Genomic DNA, 15,781 nt, shown 5'->3' with positions numbered 1-15,781 from the left:
TACACAAATTCGGTTTACGCAGGCCTGGGGCTGGCGGGTCCTGACATGCCGCTGAGTCTAGTCGGAGCTGGGACGAACCATCTGTGTCCGCGGAGGGGGGTGGCGGGTCAGCTCCGCGCAGAGTCAGGGCCCAGACGGCTGGGATTCGGAAGCAGGCCAGCCTGGGGTCCCCTCATGCAGGGTGGCCGGGAAGGGGTGACTTTGCCAGGTTGCAGCTGGAGCTGGGGGCGGGGGGCGGCGCCGCTCGCAGGCTTCCATCCTTCCCCTCGGTGGTGGACTCGGCTGCAAAACAGGGGGTCCGTATTTCCCGGACCGTTTCCCACCTAGGCCGCGGCTAGGAGGTACAGCCGACCTGGGGGACCCGGGCGGCGGGTGCAGGTAGGACCCGGGAGGGTCGGGCCCGAGGGGGCGGGGGTCGCGGGGTCCCGACCTCTCCCGGCTGGACCGCCCCCGTGGTCCTACCCGGCGCGCGCGGGGTCGTTCCGGGCAGGCACCCCTGACCCCTTCACCGACTGTGCACCTCTCACGGCCCTCAGACCTCTCCGGACTGAATTTCCGGCTCCCGGCCTCATGGCAGACAAGAAACTGGTGGTCGTGTTTGGAGCCACAGGTAAGCGAAACCCCAAACGGAGGCCCCGAGGCGCAGGACCCCTCACCAAAGCCAGCCCAGGGCAGGGGTCAGGCCGGTCCGACCCCGCAGAGCCTGGGCGCCCGACCCTCAGCTCCAGAAGACGTCCCCGGCGTCCTGGAGGGAGCGATGAGATGGCTGGGTCCCCTGACTCACGGTGGGGCCGTGGGGCAGGACCTGAGCGCAGATTCCCTTTGAATTTTTTTAAAAAATTCCTTAGCTTTGAATAACAGGTGATTGCACATAATATCAAAATTAAATCTCCCTCCCACCTCTGTCCCCGAAACCCCATCCATCACTGTTGTCAAGTTTCTTGAGTAGGGCTTCCCTGGTGGCGCAGTGGTTGAGGGTCCGCCTGCCGATGTAGGAGACACGGGTTCGTGCCCCGGTTCGGGAAGATCCCACATGCCGCGTACCCCGGTCTGGGAAGATCCCACATTCCGCGGAGCGGCTGGGCTCGGGAGCCGTGGCCGCTGAGCCGGCGCGTCCGGAGCCTGTGCTCCGCAACGGGAGAGGCCACAACAGTGAGAGGCCTGACTACCGCAAAAAAAAAAAAAAAAAAAAGTTTCTTGAGTATCCTTCCAAACAAATTAGGTATATAAAGATACTGTTTATTAAATGGGAGTGTTTTATTTTTACCCCACCTGTTTTTTTTACTGTATATATTTAAAAAATATATAACAGCTTTATTGAGGTATAAATCACATACCATACACTTCACGTGTTTAAAGTGTTCAATTCTAGTATATTCACAGAGCTCTGTGACCCTCACCACAATCAGTTTTAGAACATTTCATCACCCCCCCGCAAAAAAACCCATACCCACTAGCATTCACTCCCCATTTCCCCAGCCCCTGGAAACTGGCAGTCTATTGTCTAAAGATTTGCCCATTCTGGACATTTCATATAAATGAAATCATACAGTACATGGCCTTTTGTGTCTGGCGTCTTTCACTGAGCATCATTTTCCAGGTTCATCCACATTGTAGCATGAATCTGTATGTACTTCATTCCTTTTTATGGCTGAATAATATTCCATTATATGGATATACCACATTGTGTTTATCCATCATCCATTATGGACATTTGATTTGTTTCCACCTTTTGGTTATTGTGAATAATGCTGCTGTGAACCATCACATACAAGTTGTTGTGTGGACATATGTTTTTAATTTTCTTGGGACTATACCTAGGAGTGGAATTGCTGGATTATATGGTGACCGTGTTTAGCATTTTGAGGAACTGCCAGACTTTTTCAAAGCAACTGTACCACTTTACATTCCCACCAGTACTGTATGAGGGTAGTTGTAGTTCTTCAGTTTGCCTTTTCCACTCCAGGACATGTTGTGGTCACATAAGTCATGCATACAGATCTGCTACATTCTTTTTTTTTTTTTAATTTTATTTTTATTTTTATTTATTTTTGGCTGCGTTGGGTCTTTGTTGCTGAGTGCGGGCCTTCTCTAGTTGCAGCGGGCTACTCTCTGTTGCAGTGCACAGGCTTCTCATTGCAGTGGCTTCTCTTGTTGTGGAGCATGGGTTCTAGGCACACGGGCTTCAGTAGTTGTGGATCGCGGGCTCTAGAGCACAGGCTCAGTAGTTGTGGCGCACGGGCTTAGTTGCTCTGCGGCATGTGGGATCTTCCTGGGCTAGGGCTCGAACCCGTGTCCCCTGCACTGGCAGGCAGATTCTTAGCCACTGTGCCACCAGGGAAGCCCTGCCACATTCTTTTTAATCACTTTTGTATGGATTTATCACTTATTTAGCCAGGTTCTTACCAAAGGACATCTAGGTTGTCTATAAACTTCCACTATGGATAATAATACTGCAGCCAATGTTCTTTTTTTTTTTGGTAAGGAGTGGATTTATTTATTTATTTATTTGCAGCCAATGTTCTTATACATATATTTATGGATGATTTTTATTTTCTTTCTTTTGATGATTTTAATAATTTTCTCTCTCTCTTTTTTTTTTTTCTTTTTTGGCCAAGCCACGGAGCTTGTGGGATCTTAGTTTCCCGACCAGGGATCGAACCCAGGCCCGCAACAGTGAGAGTGCAGAGCCCTAGCCACTGGACCGCCAGGGAATTCCCCTCAGTCTTTTTTTTTTTTTTTTTTTAAGGTATAGGTGATACTTTATTTCTTAAGCTAAGTGGTGGGCTCACGGGTGTTAGTATCCCTTTTTTGTATGTGCTAAATATTTCATAATAGGGACTTCCCTGGTGGTCCAGTGGCTACGACTCCACGCTCCCAATGCAGGGGGCCCGGGTTCGATCCCTGGTCAGGGAACTAGATCCCACATACATGCCGCAACTAAAGAACCCGCATGCTGCAACTAAGACCTGGCGCAGCCAAAATAAATAAATAAATATTTAAAAAATATTTCATAATACATTTAAAAATTTTTGTAAAAGGTATAAGTGTGATGACTGCTAAAACATGGATGAACCTTGAAAACATAAGTGAGAGAAGCCAGACACAAAACACCACATATTGTGTGACTCCATTTATGTGAAGTGTCCAAAATAGGCAAATCTGTAGAGACAGAGAGTAGATTAGTGGTTGCCAAGGGCTGAAGGGGAAGGGAAAATGGGGAGTGACTGCTGATGGGTATGGACTTTCTTTTTTGGGGCAATGAAAATGTTCTAAAATTGACTGCAATGATGGTTGCACACTCTGAATGTACTAAAAGCTGCTGCACTGTACACTTTAAAAGGGTGAACGTGGGCTTCCCTGGTGGCGCAGTGGTTAAGAATCCGCCTGCCAATGCAGGGGACACGGGTTCGAGCCCTGGCCCAGGAAAATCCCACATGCTGCGGAGCAACTAAGCCCGTGTGCCACAACTACTGAGCCTGCACCCTAGAGCTGTGAGCCACAACTACTGAGCCCGTGCGCCACAACTACTGAAGCCCGTGCGCCTAGAGCCCATGCTATGCAACAATAGAAGCCACTGCAATGAGAAGCCCGTGCTCCACAACAGAGTAGCCCCCACTCGCCGCAACTAGAGAAAGCCTGCGTGTAGCAACGAAGACCCAACACAGCCAAAAATAAATAAATAATTTGTTTTAAAATTGTATTAAAAAAAATAAAATTAAAATAAAAGGATGAATGTTACGGTATGTGAATTCTATCTCAATGAAGCTGTTAGTTACAAGATTGTGTGAGGCAAAACAGTGGGAATCACAGGTGAAAAGTGCCAGGTGTGTTGCTGTGGTGGAGGATTCCCTGCAGGGCCTCACCCATGGCAGGCTCCCAGGCTGGTCCCACCCTGCGGGTCTTTCTGACTCTCTGCAGGTGCCCAGGGGGGCTCAGTGGCCCGGACACTCCTGGAAGATGGGACATTCAGGGTCCGAGTGGTGACCCGGGACCCTGGGCAGAGGGCAGCGAAGAAGCTGAGGCTGCAAGGTGCAGAAGTAGTGCAGGGAGACCAGGATGATGAGGCCAGCATGGAGCTGGCCCTGATCGGGGCTCACGCCACCTTCATCGTGACCAACTACTGGGAGAACTGCAGCCAGGAGCAGGAGGTCAAGCAGGTAAGGGCAGGCGGGAGGGCGTGGGGAAGCCAGGGCAGGAGCAGGCCATCTTCAAAGGCGCTCCCAGGTCTCTACTTGCCCTTGCGGGGCAGCTCCAACTTGCCAGAGAAGGGCTGACCCCTACCTGACCACTGACACTGCAGGCCTTTCCCCTCCTCTTCTATGCAGCCCTCCTAGACTTTGATGAGGGCAGAAGGTGGCCGCTTCCTCATCCGATGACTTCTTTTAGACATCATTCATGTACCATACTGTTCACCCTTTTGATTTTAAAGCTTTTATTTTATTACTATTTTTAAAGTATTTATTTATTTATTTTTGGCTGCGTCAGGTCTTAGTTGTGGCACGCGGCATATTTTGTTGCAGCACGTGGGCTTCTCTCTAGTTCTGGTTCACCGGCTCAGTAGTTGAGGCACGGGCTTAGTTGCTCCGCGACATGTGGGATCTTAGTTCCCCAACCAGGCATCGAACCCGCATCCCCTGCATTGGAAGGCTCATTCTTAACCACTGGATCACCAGGGAAGTCCCTGTTCCCCCTTTTAAAGTGTACAATTCAGTGGTTTTTAACATATTCACAAAGTTGTGCAGCCATTATCACTACCTAATTCCAGAACATTTCATTACCCCAAAAGAAACACCATACCTGGTAGCGGTCACTCCCCATTCCCCGCTTCCTCAGCCCCAGGCAACCACAATCTGCTTTGTGTCATCCAGTGACTTTTACACTTTCTAAAAAACTCTATTGACCCATAATTTTCTTAAAATCAAATGTAGGGACTTCCCTGGTGGTGCAGTGGTTAAGAATCTGCCTGCCAATGCAGGGAACATGGGTTTGATCCTTGGTCCAGGAAGATCCCACATGCCACAGAGCAACTAAGCCCGTGCACCACGACTACTGAGCCTGCACTCTAGAGCCCCCGAGCACAACTACTGAGCCCGTGTGCCACAATTACTGAAGCCCATGCGCCTAGAGCCCGTGCTCCACAACAAGAGGAGCCACCGCAATGAGAAGCCTGTGCACCACAATGAAGAGTAGCCCCCGCTCTCTGCAACTAGAGAAAGCCCACACACAGCAGCGAAGACCCAGTGCAGCCAAAAATAAATAAATAAAAGTAAACTTTTTAATTGTACAATTTAATGAAATTTGAAAATAAATAAATATACCCATGTAACTACCATTCTAATCAAAATATAATACATCTCCATCATTCCGAAAAGTCCTCCATGTCCCCTTTCAGATGTTTTCTGTTTCTCTTTATTCTGTTTTCCACCCAGCTTCTCTCTGGTTGGGTGGTTATTGAGTCTAGGTGGTGGGGGGAGGGATGTGAGACAAACATGCATCTTTTTAAAGTCTCTTGGAAGGTGGGGACACTTGCTGTGGGCCTGTCACGTAGCAGGCACTCAGGTACTTGTGGGAGGTATGACTGGTGCCACAGCAAAGGCACTGGGCTGAGACCCGTGCCTGTCGGCTTTCAGTCCCGCCTCATCCACAGCTCCCCACCGTTGCGGCTGTAGACATGACTTCCCTGCGCTGGTCTGTCTTTCCTCCTGTGTACAATAAAGGGAGACTGGACCGGACCACTGGTCTCCAAACTTGTTTTTAGCCCTGAGCCTTTCTTCAGTTACAGTCTTACATGGAAGCCCATCTCAGAGAGTGGACAGAGACAGCTTTTCTGGTGCACGCAGATCTCGTCAACCTGACCTCCTGAGCCATAACAAATGACCCCAAGCCAGGTGGCTTAAAACAACAGGAATTTATTCTCTCCCCCTTCTGGAGGCCAGGAGTCCAACAGCAAGGTGTTGGCCCTGCCCTGTCTGGAGGCTCCAAGGGAGGTTCCAATTCTTGCCTCTTCCAGCGCCCAGTGGTACCAGCTCTCCGTGAGGCAACATCACTCCGGGCTCTGCCTCTGTTTACACAAGGCCTCTCCTCTTCTCTGTGTCTCCTCTTCCATCTCTCATAAGGACACTCGTCATTGGGTTGAGGGCCCACGAGGATAATCCAGGATGATCTTGTCTCAAGTTCCTTAACAAAAATATCTGCAGAAACTTTTTTCCAAATGATGTGGCATTCACAGGTTCTGGGGTTTGGGACATGGACATATCTTTTGGGAGGCCACCATCCAGCACACTACACAGCCTTGTGCAGCAGGTCGTGTTTCTGTCCCCATTTAACCGACAAGGCCAAAACAGTTAGACCCCTTGTCTTGGATGGCACAGCCAGTGTGCTGCAGAGCTGGTCTGGAGCCCAGGTGGTTTGTGTTGTGTGCTTAACTGCTGAGCCGTAGCACTTCCCTAGGGGATGGTTGGGGCTCTCCCAGGAAGACGGCCCAGCATGGGGACAAGATGCTTTCTGAGAGCAGGCAGAGGCAGAAGCCTCTGTGCGTACCCTCCCACATGGCACACGGTGGGCTGTGGTCCAGCACACTGGAAGGTGGAACGACCCAGATGATCTAGAGAAGGGGCGCTAAGGCTATGCGAGTGGTGAGAAGCTTATAATCCCGTGGTAGAGCGTGTGGTGCCATGTGAGCCACACACGGAAGAGGGAGCCTTATCAGAGGGCTCTTGGCACCGGGCACAGTGGCCTCTGGGGTGGGAGAGCCAGTGCCGTGATGGGGACACACATCCTCCCTCTGAGCTTTGTGGTTTCTCCTTCCCTGCCCACCAGGGAAAGCTGCTGGCCGATCTGGCTAAGCGCCTGGGCCTGCACTACGTGGTCTACAGTGGCCTGGAGAACATCAAGAAGGTGACAGCAGGGAGACTGGCAGCGGGACACTTTGACGGCAAAGGGGAGGTGGAGGAATATTTCCGGGACATTGGCGTCCCCATGACCAGTGTGCGGCTGCCCTGTTATTTCGAGAACCTCCTCTCCTGCTTCCTGCCCCAGAAAGCCCCAGATGGAAAGAGCTACTTGCTGAGTGAGTGCCCTCCCCACTTCCTCGGTTGTCTCCTCTCACCGTGTGGAGCCGTGGTGGCCCACTGGACTTGTCCTCAGAGGGCTCTGGGTCCAAGCTCTGGCTCGCTCACGTTAGGCTGTGACTGCGAGCAACACATGTGACCATGCTGGGCCTCTGCGTCCTGTCCCGTGAGATGGGCATGACTCGGACTTCCCTGGGGCCATGGGAAAATCTGCCGAGTCTGGGGATGCAGTGCTTTGTTTGTCGGAGAGCTTTACGGAGAGAGTGTGCTTATCGTTACTGCCTCATAAATAAGGAGAGGATTTGGACGGTGAGGTCCAATGGTCGATTTCCCGAAATAGGAAAGCACTTTCTTCTCAACATCTGTTTGCAAATCTGTAAACAGCTTCGAGGGAACCATGTTTTCTGTTTCCTGTGTCCTGCCGGCGGGGCAGTGGGTTAATGCAGGTGGCTCAGCAGGTGGAGCAGGAGGGGTCTGAGCCCTCCCAGCCCCTCACCTCTGCGTGAACGCCGCTCACCCTCGCTTGGGTCTCACCTGCTGGTGAGCAGTCTTGTCCTTCTGTTGGCACACCGGTTTGCAAAGCCATAATCAGAGATTTGCAAAGCCATAATCAGATTCACCTGTGTTCTGTCTGTAAGTTGGAACAGGCTCCACCCCGGCAGGCTCCCTGGCCCATCTGAATGGGCAGCCACGGAAATTTTATAGGGCAGGGCCTGAGCGCTCCAGGTGCCTCATCAGGACACAGCTCTGCCTCTCCATCCCCAAGACCACACCTTGGCAGGTGGAGTCACTCGTTAATTTAACATGTTTATCAGCACCCGTCATGCTGCTCTGGGGTCAGCCCTGGCCTCAGCTGATCGAGGATTCCTGCCGGTGGAGATGGTGTTTGGAGCACCCCCCACCACAGGCGTCCCTATCAGGGATTCGGGTCTGACGAAGTGTACGGGGGCCTGAACCCTGGGAGCTCCTGTTCTCAGAGGTGCCTATCAAAGCCTTCCTCTCCTTCCCCTTGTTCCCGTCTCAGGCCTGAGAGGGGCGGCAGGCCCAGGGTTCTCCCCACCTTGGGAAGAGCACAGCCAGGCTCCCAGGGTTTGAATGGCCTGCCAGGTGGCACAGCTCGATCGTGTCCCATTTCCTGACTCATTTCTCCTGCTGACACCGGGGGTGTCTGCCTCGTGCCAGGTGCTGGCTTGTGCACACATCCAGTTGACTGGCCGGTGGGGACCGACCCCTCAGAGACGCGTGCCAGCACGTCCCTCTTTCCCTCCCAGGCTTGCCCATGGGTGACGTGCCCATGGACGGCATGTCTGTGTCCGACCTGGGCCCCGTGGTGCTCAGCCTGCTGAAGATGCCTGAAGACTACGTCGGCCAGAACATCGGGCTCAGCACCTGCAGGCACACGGTGGGGGAGTACGCTGCCCTGCTCTCCAGGCATACCAGGAAGACCGTGCGAGATGCCAAGGTGGAGGGCCCAGGCTCGGGACTTGGCAGCCGCGGTCAGAGGGGCTTTGTGGGCAGAAGGGAAGGGGCATCTAGGGCTGCCCTAGCGCTCTGAGCAGCGTAAAGCCAAATTCATTCTCACTGTGAACGTTTATATTGTGCTGTTCTTAGGAGCCAGGTGTGGCCACTGAGTGAAACTTCTGGTTTTGTCAGTTGATCAAGTGGTAAGGAAGGGTTCCAGGAAGAGGGGACAGTAGGGGCCAAAGCAAGGAGGGAAAACGCAGGGTGTCTTGGGCTCCTCTCGGGGAGGGGAAGGAGGCCGGAGTAGGCCCCATCCTGGTCCCCTTTTCTTGGCCTGGCACAGTCCCCTCCTCCCCTTGCCTACTCTCTCTTCCTGTCCAGAACCCCAGGTGCCTTGTTTCTTGTTTCTCATTATGAAAATCTCGGCTACTCCAAGTCATTAAATGACAAAAACCACCTGTAGAGCGCCCTCAGACCCAAGCAGAGTAATGATGGGGGAGAGGCTAGGGCAGGACGGGCCAGTAAGACCTTGGACTCAGATCTTGCTCCCAGCCCTTAACACCCACCCGTGTGTGACTGGAGGCCCAGCCCCTGACCCCTCTCTGCCTCAGTTTCCTCATCTGTAAAGTGGGTGTATGGAGAGTATCCCCCTCCTCGGGCTGCTGTGAGGATTGAATGGAACAATTGCTGTAAACGCTCCCTTGGCACAATGAACGCACTAGAAAACATGCACTAAATGGTTGCATATTACTCTCTAAACAAAGAAAGCCTGAGGCAGTCATGGAGGATTTGGAAGCTGAGGAGTTAAGATTCAGTTCGGTCAGGAAAGGGGAACACCTTTGGTTTTTTGAGCAAGAAGTGACGTAAGCATAGTTCTGATTTGGAAAGGACTGAGAAGTTTTCATCTCGTCATCTTGGAAGAACAGGATTTAAATTGCCCTAGAACAGTGGTTTTTGACGTTTCATCTTTCTAATAGACTGGTTTTCAGGTGAACTTAGCGGGGACCAGGGTAGGAACCGAGGTGTCAACAGCGTGGTCAAGGTACTGCAGATGCCGATCGACCCTAAGAGACTCCCCTCTGCTTCCAGATAAGCCCCGAGGACTACGAGAAGCTTGGCTTCCCCAGCGCCCAGGACCTGGCCAATATGTTCCGTTTCTATGCCCTGAAACCTGACCGCAACATCGAACTGAGCCTGAGGCTCAACCCCAAGGCCAGGACGCTGGACCAGTGGCTGGAGCAGCACAAAGGGGACTTTGCAGGACTGTGACCCTGCCCACCTCTCAACCCCATCTGTGGGGACGGGAGGTATAGTCACAGTGATCCTTTCTTGTGTTACAAGAAAGTTTATTTTTTAAATAAAGGCCATTGTTCTCACAGATGGCTTCCAAAAGAAAAGTGGTTTCAGGGACTGGGGTTGGGGCGGCAGCTGCCTGAGGACATGAAAGTTCCAACAGGAAGCATAAAGTGGTGGGGGGCCCAGTCAAGTGGGGGGGGCTGAGAGGACCCCCCTACCCCCGCCAGCCAGGAGCAACATTTGACACCCCTGCACACACGCCGTTCCTCTCCAGAACGTGAGTGCGGCCACCCACGTGTTCCTTCTTTGAGTTTTAGGGCAGGAAGACCGGCCCCTTCTCCCTCTCTCTTTTCCTGTCTCCTGGGCCCCCGGGTGCAGAGGCCTCGAGATGTGGGTGATCGCAAAACAGGCTGGAAAGAAACCCTTGAAGGAACGTGGCAGTTCTGTGGACCCCAGGTCATATAAGACTTGGACACTGCTGAGAAAAGGTGACACCACCCGCAGCAAAGGCTGGGAAGGGAAACCAGGGAAATAACCACCCAGCCCTACTTGGTGGGTTGAGCTCCCCAGGCATTTGGACCGTTTCCCTCTCCTGCTCGCTTTAGAGAAGAGAAATGAAGGCCCAGAGGACACAGCCGGCGGACTGACCAGTGTCTCCGTGGACTTGTGAAACCTCCACCAGCATCTGTACTACCCTGCCTCAGCCTCAGGACCCGCAGAGGCATTGAAAGGGGAGCAGGGCAGCCAAACTCATTCGATCTGTTCATTAACTGAGTCACTGAAAAAGCACTTCTTTGACAACCTACCAGTGTAAGCTGGGCCCTAAATACAATGTTCACCAGAAAAGTATGTGCCCTGCCTTGAGCCTGGTTTAGCAAGAGAGCCAGATACAAATCTGCAGAATGACTGCAGATTGACATAGGGCTGCAGAGAGCAGGAGGAATGAGGAACACTGGAGGAGGGGCCCACTTTAGTGGGACAGGGACAGCTTGCAGTCTGAGGGGAACAGCCTCCCAGGCAGGGTAGGAGGAAAAGGACATGATGACATGGGCTTCCAAGCCCACCCATATCAGCAAGAGAACATGAGAGGTCATCTGTGTCCAGCCCTGTGATGCCCAAGTCCCCCAGGCCCCTGCGTGGGAAACTCACCTGCTGGGGCTGTGACTCACCGTGCCAAGATCCTGGAGCAGCCCTTGGCCAGTACCAAGCCTGGGTAGAGCCCACTGTGCCAGGTCCAGGTCCAGGGCGAACTGCAGGGAGCTGATGCCAGGCTCCAGCTGCTCCTCATCCACAAGCAGGCCATGGACACGTCGCCGAGCCTCTTGGGTCTGTTTGCTCACCCGGTGCCCCCTGGCCAGGCTGTTGTGAAGGCAACGTGAGGGCATTTGTGCAAAGCAGTGTCTGGGCTCACATGGTCAGGCCTGTGAGCCTCCAATGCCTTCCCTTGTCCACACTCCAAACATTTCAGCAAATGCTCACACCATCTACCTCTCCTCCTCTCGATCCCCAGAGGCTCAGGGACCTGGAGATACTCTTTTGTATTTTTAAATACCTCACCTCACACTCCAGCCCCACCTCGGGCTGCAAAGTTGTCTGGAGACACGTCTCAGGATCCAGCTGTGGGAATAAGCCAAATCCAGTCTAGGCCTTGAGTGGGGCTTGATTCTACAGATATTGCCCCGCCACCTTCTGACCACCTGAGGGGAGGACGCCTCAGTACAGCAATGAAGATGTCTCGCTAGAAAGAAAATCCACTTTTCCCTTTCAAAGTCTAGGCTTCTGTTTTCAGAAGACAGGCCACGAGTGGGACTTCGGTTGGCTTCTCCAGGAAGAAAACCTAAGCTATCACGAGAGAAACCATCTAGCTCCCCACCGCCATACCCCGGGGTCTAGGATCCTTCCAGGCCCATACTGAGTCCACAGAAGGCACTTGACAAACTTCTGTTCAATGAAGGACAAGTTTGGAAATTGGCAGGAAGTCACTGAGCCCCTTTCTCACCCAACAGGTATTCCCAGCCTCTTCACCCAACCCAGCAGTGCCCTCACACCTCAACCTGCTCAGCCCAGAACCCAGAGTGGGGCAGAGCTATATGCTCGGGGCCCACTCCAGCCACGACAGCACTTGGGCTTTTGTGAGACAGCCCGGACTAACACTGCAACACAAAAATATACCTGTATATTCCTCTGAAAATAATGGAGGGAAAAAAAAATCTAGTGAGGGAGGTGGTGACCTGTAGGGACCTAAGTAGGCCACACTGCACGTCTCTCAAATAGCAGGCTGCCAAAGAAAAAGCTATATGCCGAACCCTAGAACATTCGTCAGATCAGCACCCTCCCCTCTCTGGGATCTGGGCTGGAGAGGGTCAGCGCCTGTCAGAGCGCCACCGTCGCTTGGCGCACGTGACTCCAAGGACTAGGACAGCCACCTCCAGCCGCCCCAGGAAGGCCAGCAGAGACGTGGGGTGGCCTGACTGGCAGGTGACCACCAGTAACCCCCTGCTGGGCCACCTGCAGAAAGCTGTCTGAACTCTTTCAAAGAAGAAATGACGACAATTTAGGTTTTAAATATCTCTTTGTAGTAGATAATCTTATTTACATTGATACAGAATCATTTTACATTCCTAGAGCAGACACTAGTAGATGCTTTATTTTAGTAAATTATGAAGGAAAACAAAAAGGGAACTAATCAGAAGTGTTCTCCATTAACCTGTCTTACCACAGCAGGGGGATCTGGAAACACAATGGAACCCACACATCCTACGAGCCAAGGCTGGGGAAACAGTGTTTTGCTCTGGCTGGATGGTGGAGAACCTTCAACTGCTGAGACTGTGCTCTCCTTTTCTAAACAAACGTTTATCAGGAAAAGACGATGATTCTTAGCACTGAATAATTTAAACACACTTCTGAAACAGAGGTCAGCTGTGAGTGGTGAGAACCAAGGCCCTGGCAGGCAGCAGGGCAGGGCTCCGGGTTAAGAGGCCGTTAGTCGGCCCCAGGCCACGGCTGGCTGTGGTCCAGCAGAAGGGCAGGAGCTCCACTCACACCCGGCTTAGAACAACAGAACTCAACTGTCAGGGGACAAGGGGCCACCTCAAGTGGGGTGGGAGGAAGGACTATCCATCCTGACAGAGATCATGGCCCATGTGATCAAGAGTAGCATCTCCAGGGACTGTCTTCATATGTGTCACCCCGGGCCCCCAAGGCCCCCATGTTTCAGCTGCTTGGTACCTTTCGGAATTAAAACAAACTCTAGCAGGGGATGCCCCTGCTGAGGGGTGGATGACACAAGTGGGGCGTGCATGCCCCAGGTTCCTGGAAAAGACAACCCTGTCAGGAAAGACTCATTCTGGAACCTCCCAGAGGTTTGCTGAGAGGGAAATTACTCACTTCACAACTCGGTGCAGCTTAAGGCTTCATTTTTAAGCTATAAGCACGGCCTTTAATTCTTTAACCACATTTGATTCCAAATCAGAGTTTTAGCTCTGCAAGAAATGTCCAGCTGTCTGACTCTGCTGGAGCCAGAAGAGGCCAAGTTACCTACCCACAGATAGGAAATTACCAGCCCTGAGACCTGCCATGCCTTACTGCCCAGGGGCTGTCCACCATGACCCTTCCATGGAGAGGTGCATTGTCACATGATTTTGCTGCTTCCAAGGTGGTCCAGAGGGCCTCTGCAGGCAGGGGCTCGGTGCTGCTGTGTGGAATCCTCCTGCATCTGAGATGCCCTGGCCACAAGGAGGGGCTGCTGCTCCCGGCCTAGTTTCCGGTGGACCGTTTTCCTGAGCCAAGACACAAACAGTTACATTTCACTGGCATCGCAGGAAGAACACGCCCTGTTGGTGAGCTTCTGTCATCCCTGAGAAGGAGCTGCACCAGGAGCCCCAGCCACCAGGGACCAGCACAATTAAAAAGTGAGCCCCGAGACACCACAGTGAGCAAGCAGGACTCCTGGCAGTGCCCCCCACCTCAGCCCTAACCAAGGTTGACACCTCCCCGCACCTCCCAGGCACGACAGGGCGGGGACTGGGGAGATCTGAGTTCTAGGCCTGGCTCTGCTATGACTTGCCCTCTGTGACCGTGGGCAACCTGGTCCTCACCACAGCAGGACGCAGAGCCCCCAGGAGCTGGTGGAAGGAGGGCTGGGAGGCAGCAACCTCTCCAGGAAGTGGAGCCGCAGAAGCGGCTACTATCTGTGGTTCGGCCCTGCACTACCGGCTGACTCCCCACGGGCTGAGGCTTGGCTCTGAGGGGAGCCAGACACACCACACCTGAGACTGGAACCTCTTCAACTGGGTGTGGGGGGATGATACTGGTTAAAGTGACAGAAAACAGATTAGTTCACAGAGGGGAACGAAAAGGGGAGGAACCTCAGGGGTTTTCCTACCTCGGCTGGGATATCAGGAGGTAAACATTTTCTTAAGTTTGGAAAGGAGTCCCTCCTTGTCCTCCCCAGCCTCAGGCCTAGCCTTGCCTCCTGCGGAGCTATCCATGGTGCTGCCACCTGGGCACAAACAGCAGAGAGAACTGGGGTCAAGGGCGCACACCTCCATGTGTCCCATCCCAGGTCCCGCCTGGCTACCCAGGGCTCGCCACTGAAGGAGCCACCAAGCGCCACCCGGAGAGGGGGCTGCACCCCGATTGGCCAGGGCTGCCCTGCCTGTCAGATGACTCAGCACTTCGGAGCATCCCAACTGCTCCTCGAGTCACTGGCCCTTGAAAGGAAGACAAGAAATAGAAAGGGACAAAAAGGAGCTGTCTCTACCTTAACAACTGTAATAGAAATAGAGCCAAGTGCCAGATGTCTTCTGGGCCAGGCCACACGGCATCCACATTAGCTCGTTCAATCCTTAGGCTAACCTTACAGGTAAATTCCACAGATGAAAAAACCAAAAACCAGAGGCACAAAGGGGTTAGGTGGCATGCCCAAGGTCACAGAGCCGGTAAGCAGGCAGGAGGCCCGAGATGAGACACAAGCAGTCAGACGCCAAAGTCCAGGCTCTCACTCACCGGCTCTGAGAAGTGAAGAACATGCACCAAGACCAACCGACCAGCTTCCACAGCCTGTCGGTGCACACAAACCGTCTCTGGGACACCTGGGGATCCCAGGACATGCACACTTCTCATCTGTGACAATGGCAGCCAAGGACCCTGTCTGTCACTGGGCAAGCATCTGGCTCCAAATGATCCAGATAAAGGGAAGCTGACCTGCTGTTTCTTGAGGGCCCACTGAGAGCAGCTCTGCTGCACTAACACATCGTTTTAAAGACCTGCCAGGCACGAGGCAGAGGGCCAACTTGTTATAAGCTGGACTGTACTCAATATTTTTCATTGGGCTAGGAGAATTAGCACATCTCAACATGCTAGGAGATGTACATCAAGTACAGCGCGTAGAGGGTACAAAATGGTCACGTCTCCAAGATCTCAGTCTTTGTTGGTGAGAGGCCCAAAGCTCTGGGCCACAGGCCCCCAGCAGGGGTGGGGCAGGTTGTCCTGGGTACAGCCCCCTGGGCCGTCCTCTGGACCTGATGTGCTCTCCTAAGTCAGGAATGTCCTCAGAGAGATAGCGGTGGCCCCAAACAAGAATGTGCTGACAGAGGTCTGAGCAACCACAAAAGCCTGATGCTCAGGGCTCCCCAGGTGAGGACCCGGGCACTGCACAATCACGGCGGCAGGCCCCTGTGAGAGGCATCCATGGCCGCAGGTTACAAGGCCAGGTGTGCCCTCCTTCAGTCCTTCACGTCCCCTTTTCTTACATAAAGACTTAAGTAACAATAAAGGACTCTCCTAACACAAAGGAATCCACAAACCAGAAATTTCCTGGGCCTCCTCGGACAAGGCAAGGCAAGGCAAAAGTATTGAATTTTGTTATGTCCTTGGTGAGGGGACAGCAAGTCTGTGTGTGTGTGCACGTGTGTGTGTGTCTCACACTATGAGTTACTGCTGCTGATGGA

General features: G+C 53.0%; 2 protein-coding genes across 6 annotated transcripts in view; one reads left to right on the top strand and one right to left on the bottom strand.

The window, feature by feature from the left end:
- NMRAL1 (NmrA like redox sensor 1) lies at positions 1–9,931 on the top strand. 4 transcript variants are annotated; one of them, XM_024759825.1, is made up of 6 exons: positions 4–378; positions 537–610; positions 3,922–4,160; positions 6,823–7,072; positions 8,345–8,535; positions 8,685–9,616. In XM_024759825.1, the coding sequence occupies exons 2-6, from the start codon at positions 571–573 to the stop codon at positions 8,706–8,708; spliced, it is 744 nt and encodes a 247-aa protein (XP_024615593.1). In that variant the 5' UTR covers positions 4–378; positions 537–570; the 3' UTR covers positions 8,709–9,616. The 4 variants fall into 4 exon arrangements, with proteins under 4 accessions (XP_024615594.1, XP_024615593.1, XP_024615592.1 ...); XM_024759824.1 differs by lacking the exon at positions 8,685–9,616 and adding an exon at positions 9,624–9,931 and having other exon boundaries at positions 9–341; XM_024759823.1 differs by lacking the exon at positions 8,685–9,616 and adding an exon at positions 9,624–9,912 and having other exon boundaries at positions 10–378.
- Positions 9,932–12,383: 2,452 nt separating this feature from the next.
- The window catches only part of DNAJA3 (DnaJ heat shock protein family (Hsp40) member A3), a 31,775-nt gene continuing 28,377 nt past the window's right edge, over positions 12,384–15,781 (bottom strand). Inside the window, exons 11-12 of one of the 2 annotated variants that reach the window (XM_024759704.1) lie at positions 14,215–14,331; positions 12,384–13,609 (exon numbers count right to left, since the gene is read on the bottom strand). In XM_024759704.1, coding sequence (XP_024615472.1) covers positions 14,228–14,331 — 104 coding nt within the window. In that variant the 3' untranslated portion in view covers positions 12,384–13,609; positions 14,215–14,227. The remainder of the gene's footprint in view (positions 13,610–14,214; positions 14,332–15,781) is intronic. The other variant, XM_024759705.1, reaches the window with a different exon arrangement.

This window comes from Neophocaena asiaeorientalis, unplaced genomic scaffold (genome assembly GCF_003031525.2).
Source record: "Neophocaena asiaeorientalis asiaeorientalis breed wild unplaced genomic scaffold, Neophocaena_asiaeorientalis_V1.1 scaffold254, whole genome shotgun sequence".
Lineage (NCBI taxonomy): Eukaryota > Metazoa > Chordata > Mammalia > Artiodactyla > Phocoenidae > Neophocaena > Neophocaena asiaeorientalis.
This window is presented reverse-complemented; position numbering and strand designations above follow the sequence as displayed.

Bases quoted from the DNA above. Each gene is read 5' to 3' on its own strand.
- NMRAL1 (XM_024759824.1), top strand. From the start codon at position 571: ATGGCAGACAAGAAACTGGTGGTCGTGTTTGGAGCCACAG. The intron at 611-3,921 runs GTAAGCGAAACC...GACTCTCTGCAG, and splicing joins GGTCGTGTTTGGAGCCACAG to GTGCCCAGGGGGGCTCAGTG. The intron at 7,073-8,344 runs GTGAGTGCCCTC...TTTCCCTCCCAG, and splicing joins TGGAAAGAGCTACTTGCTGA to GCTTGCCCATGGGTGACGTG.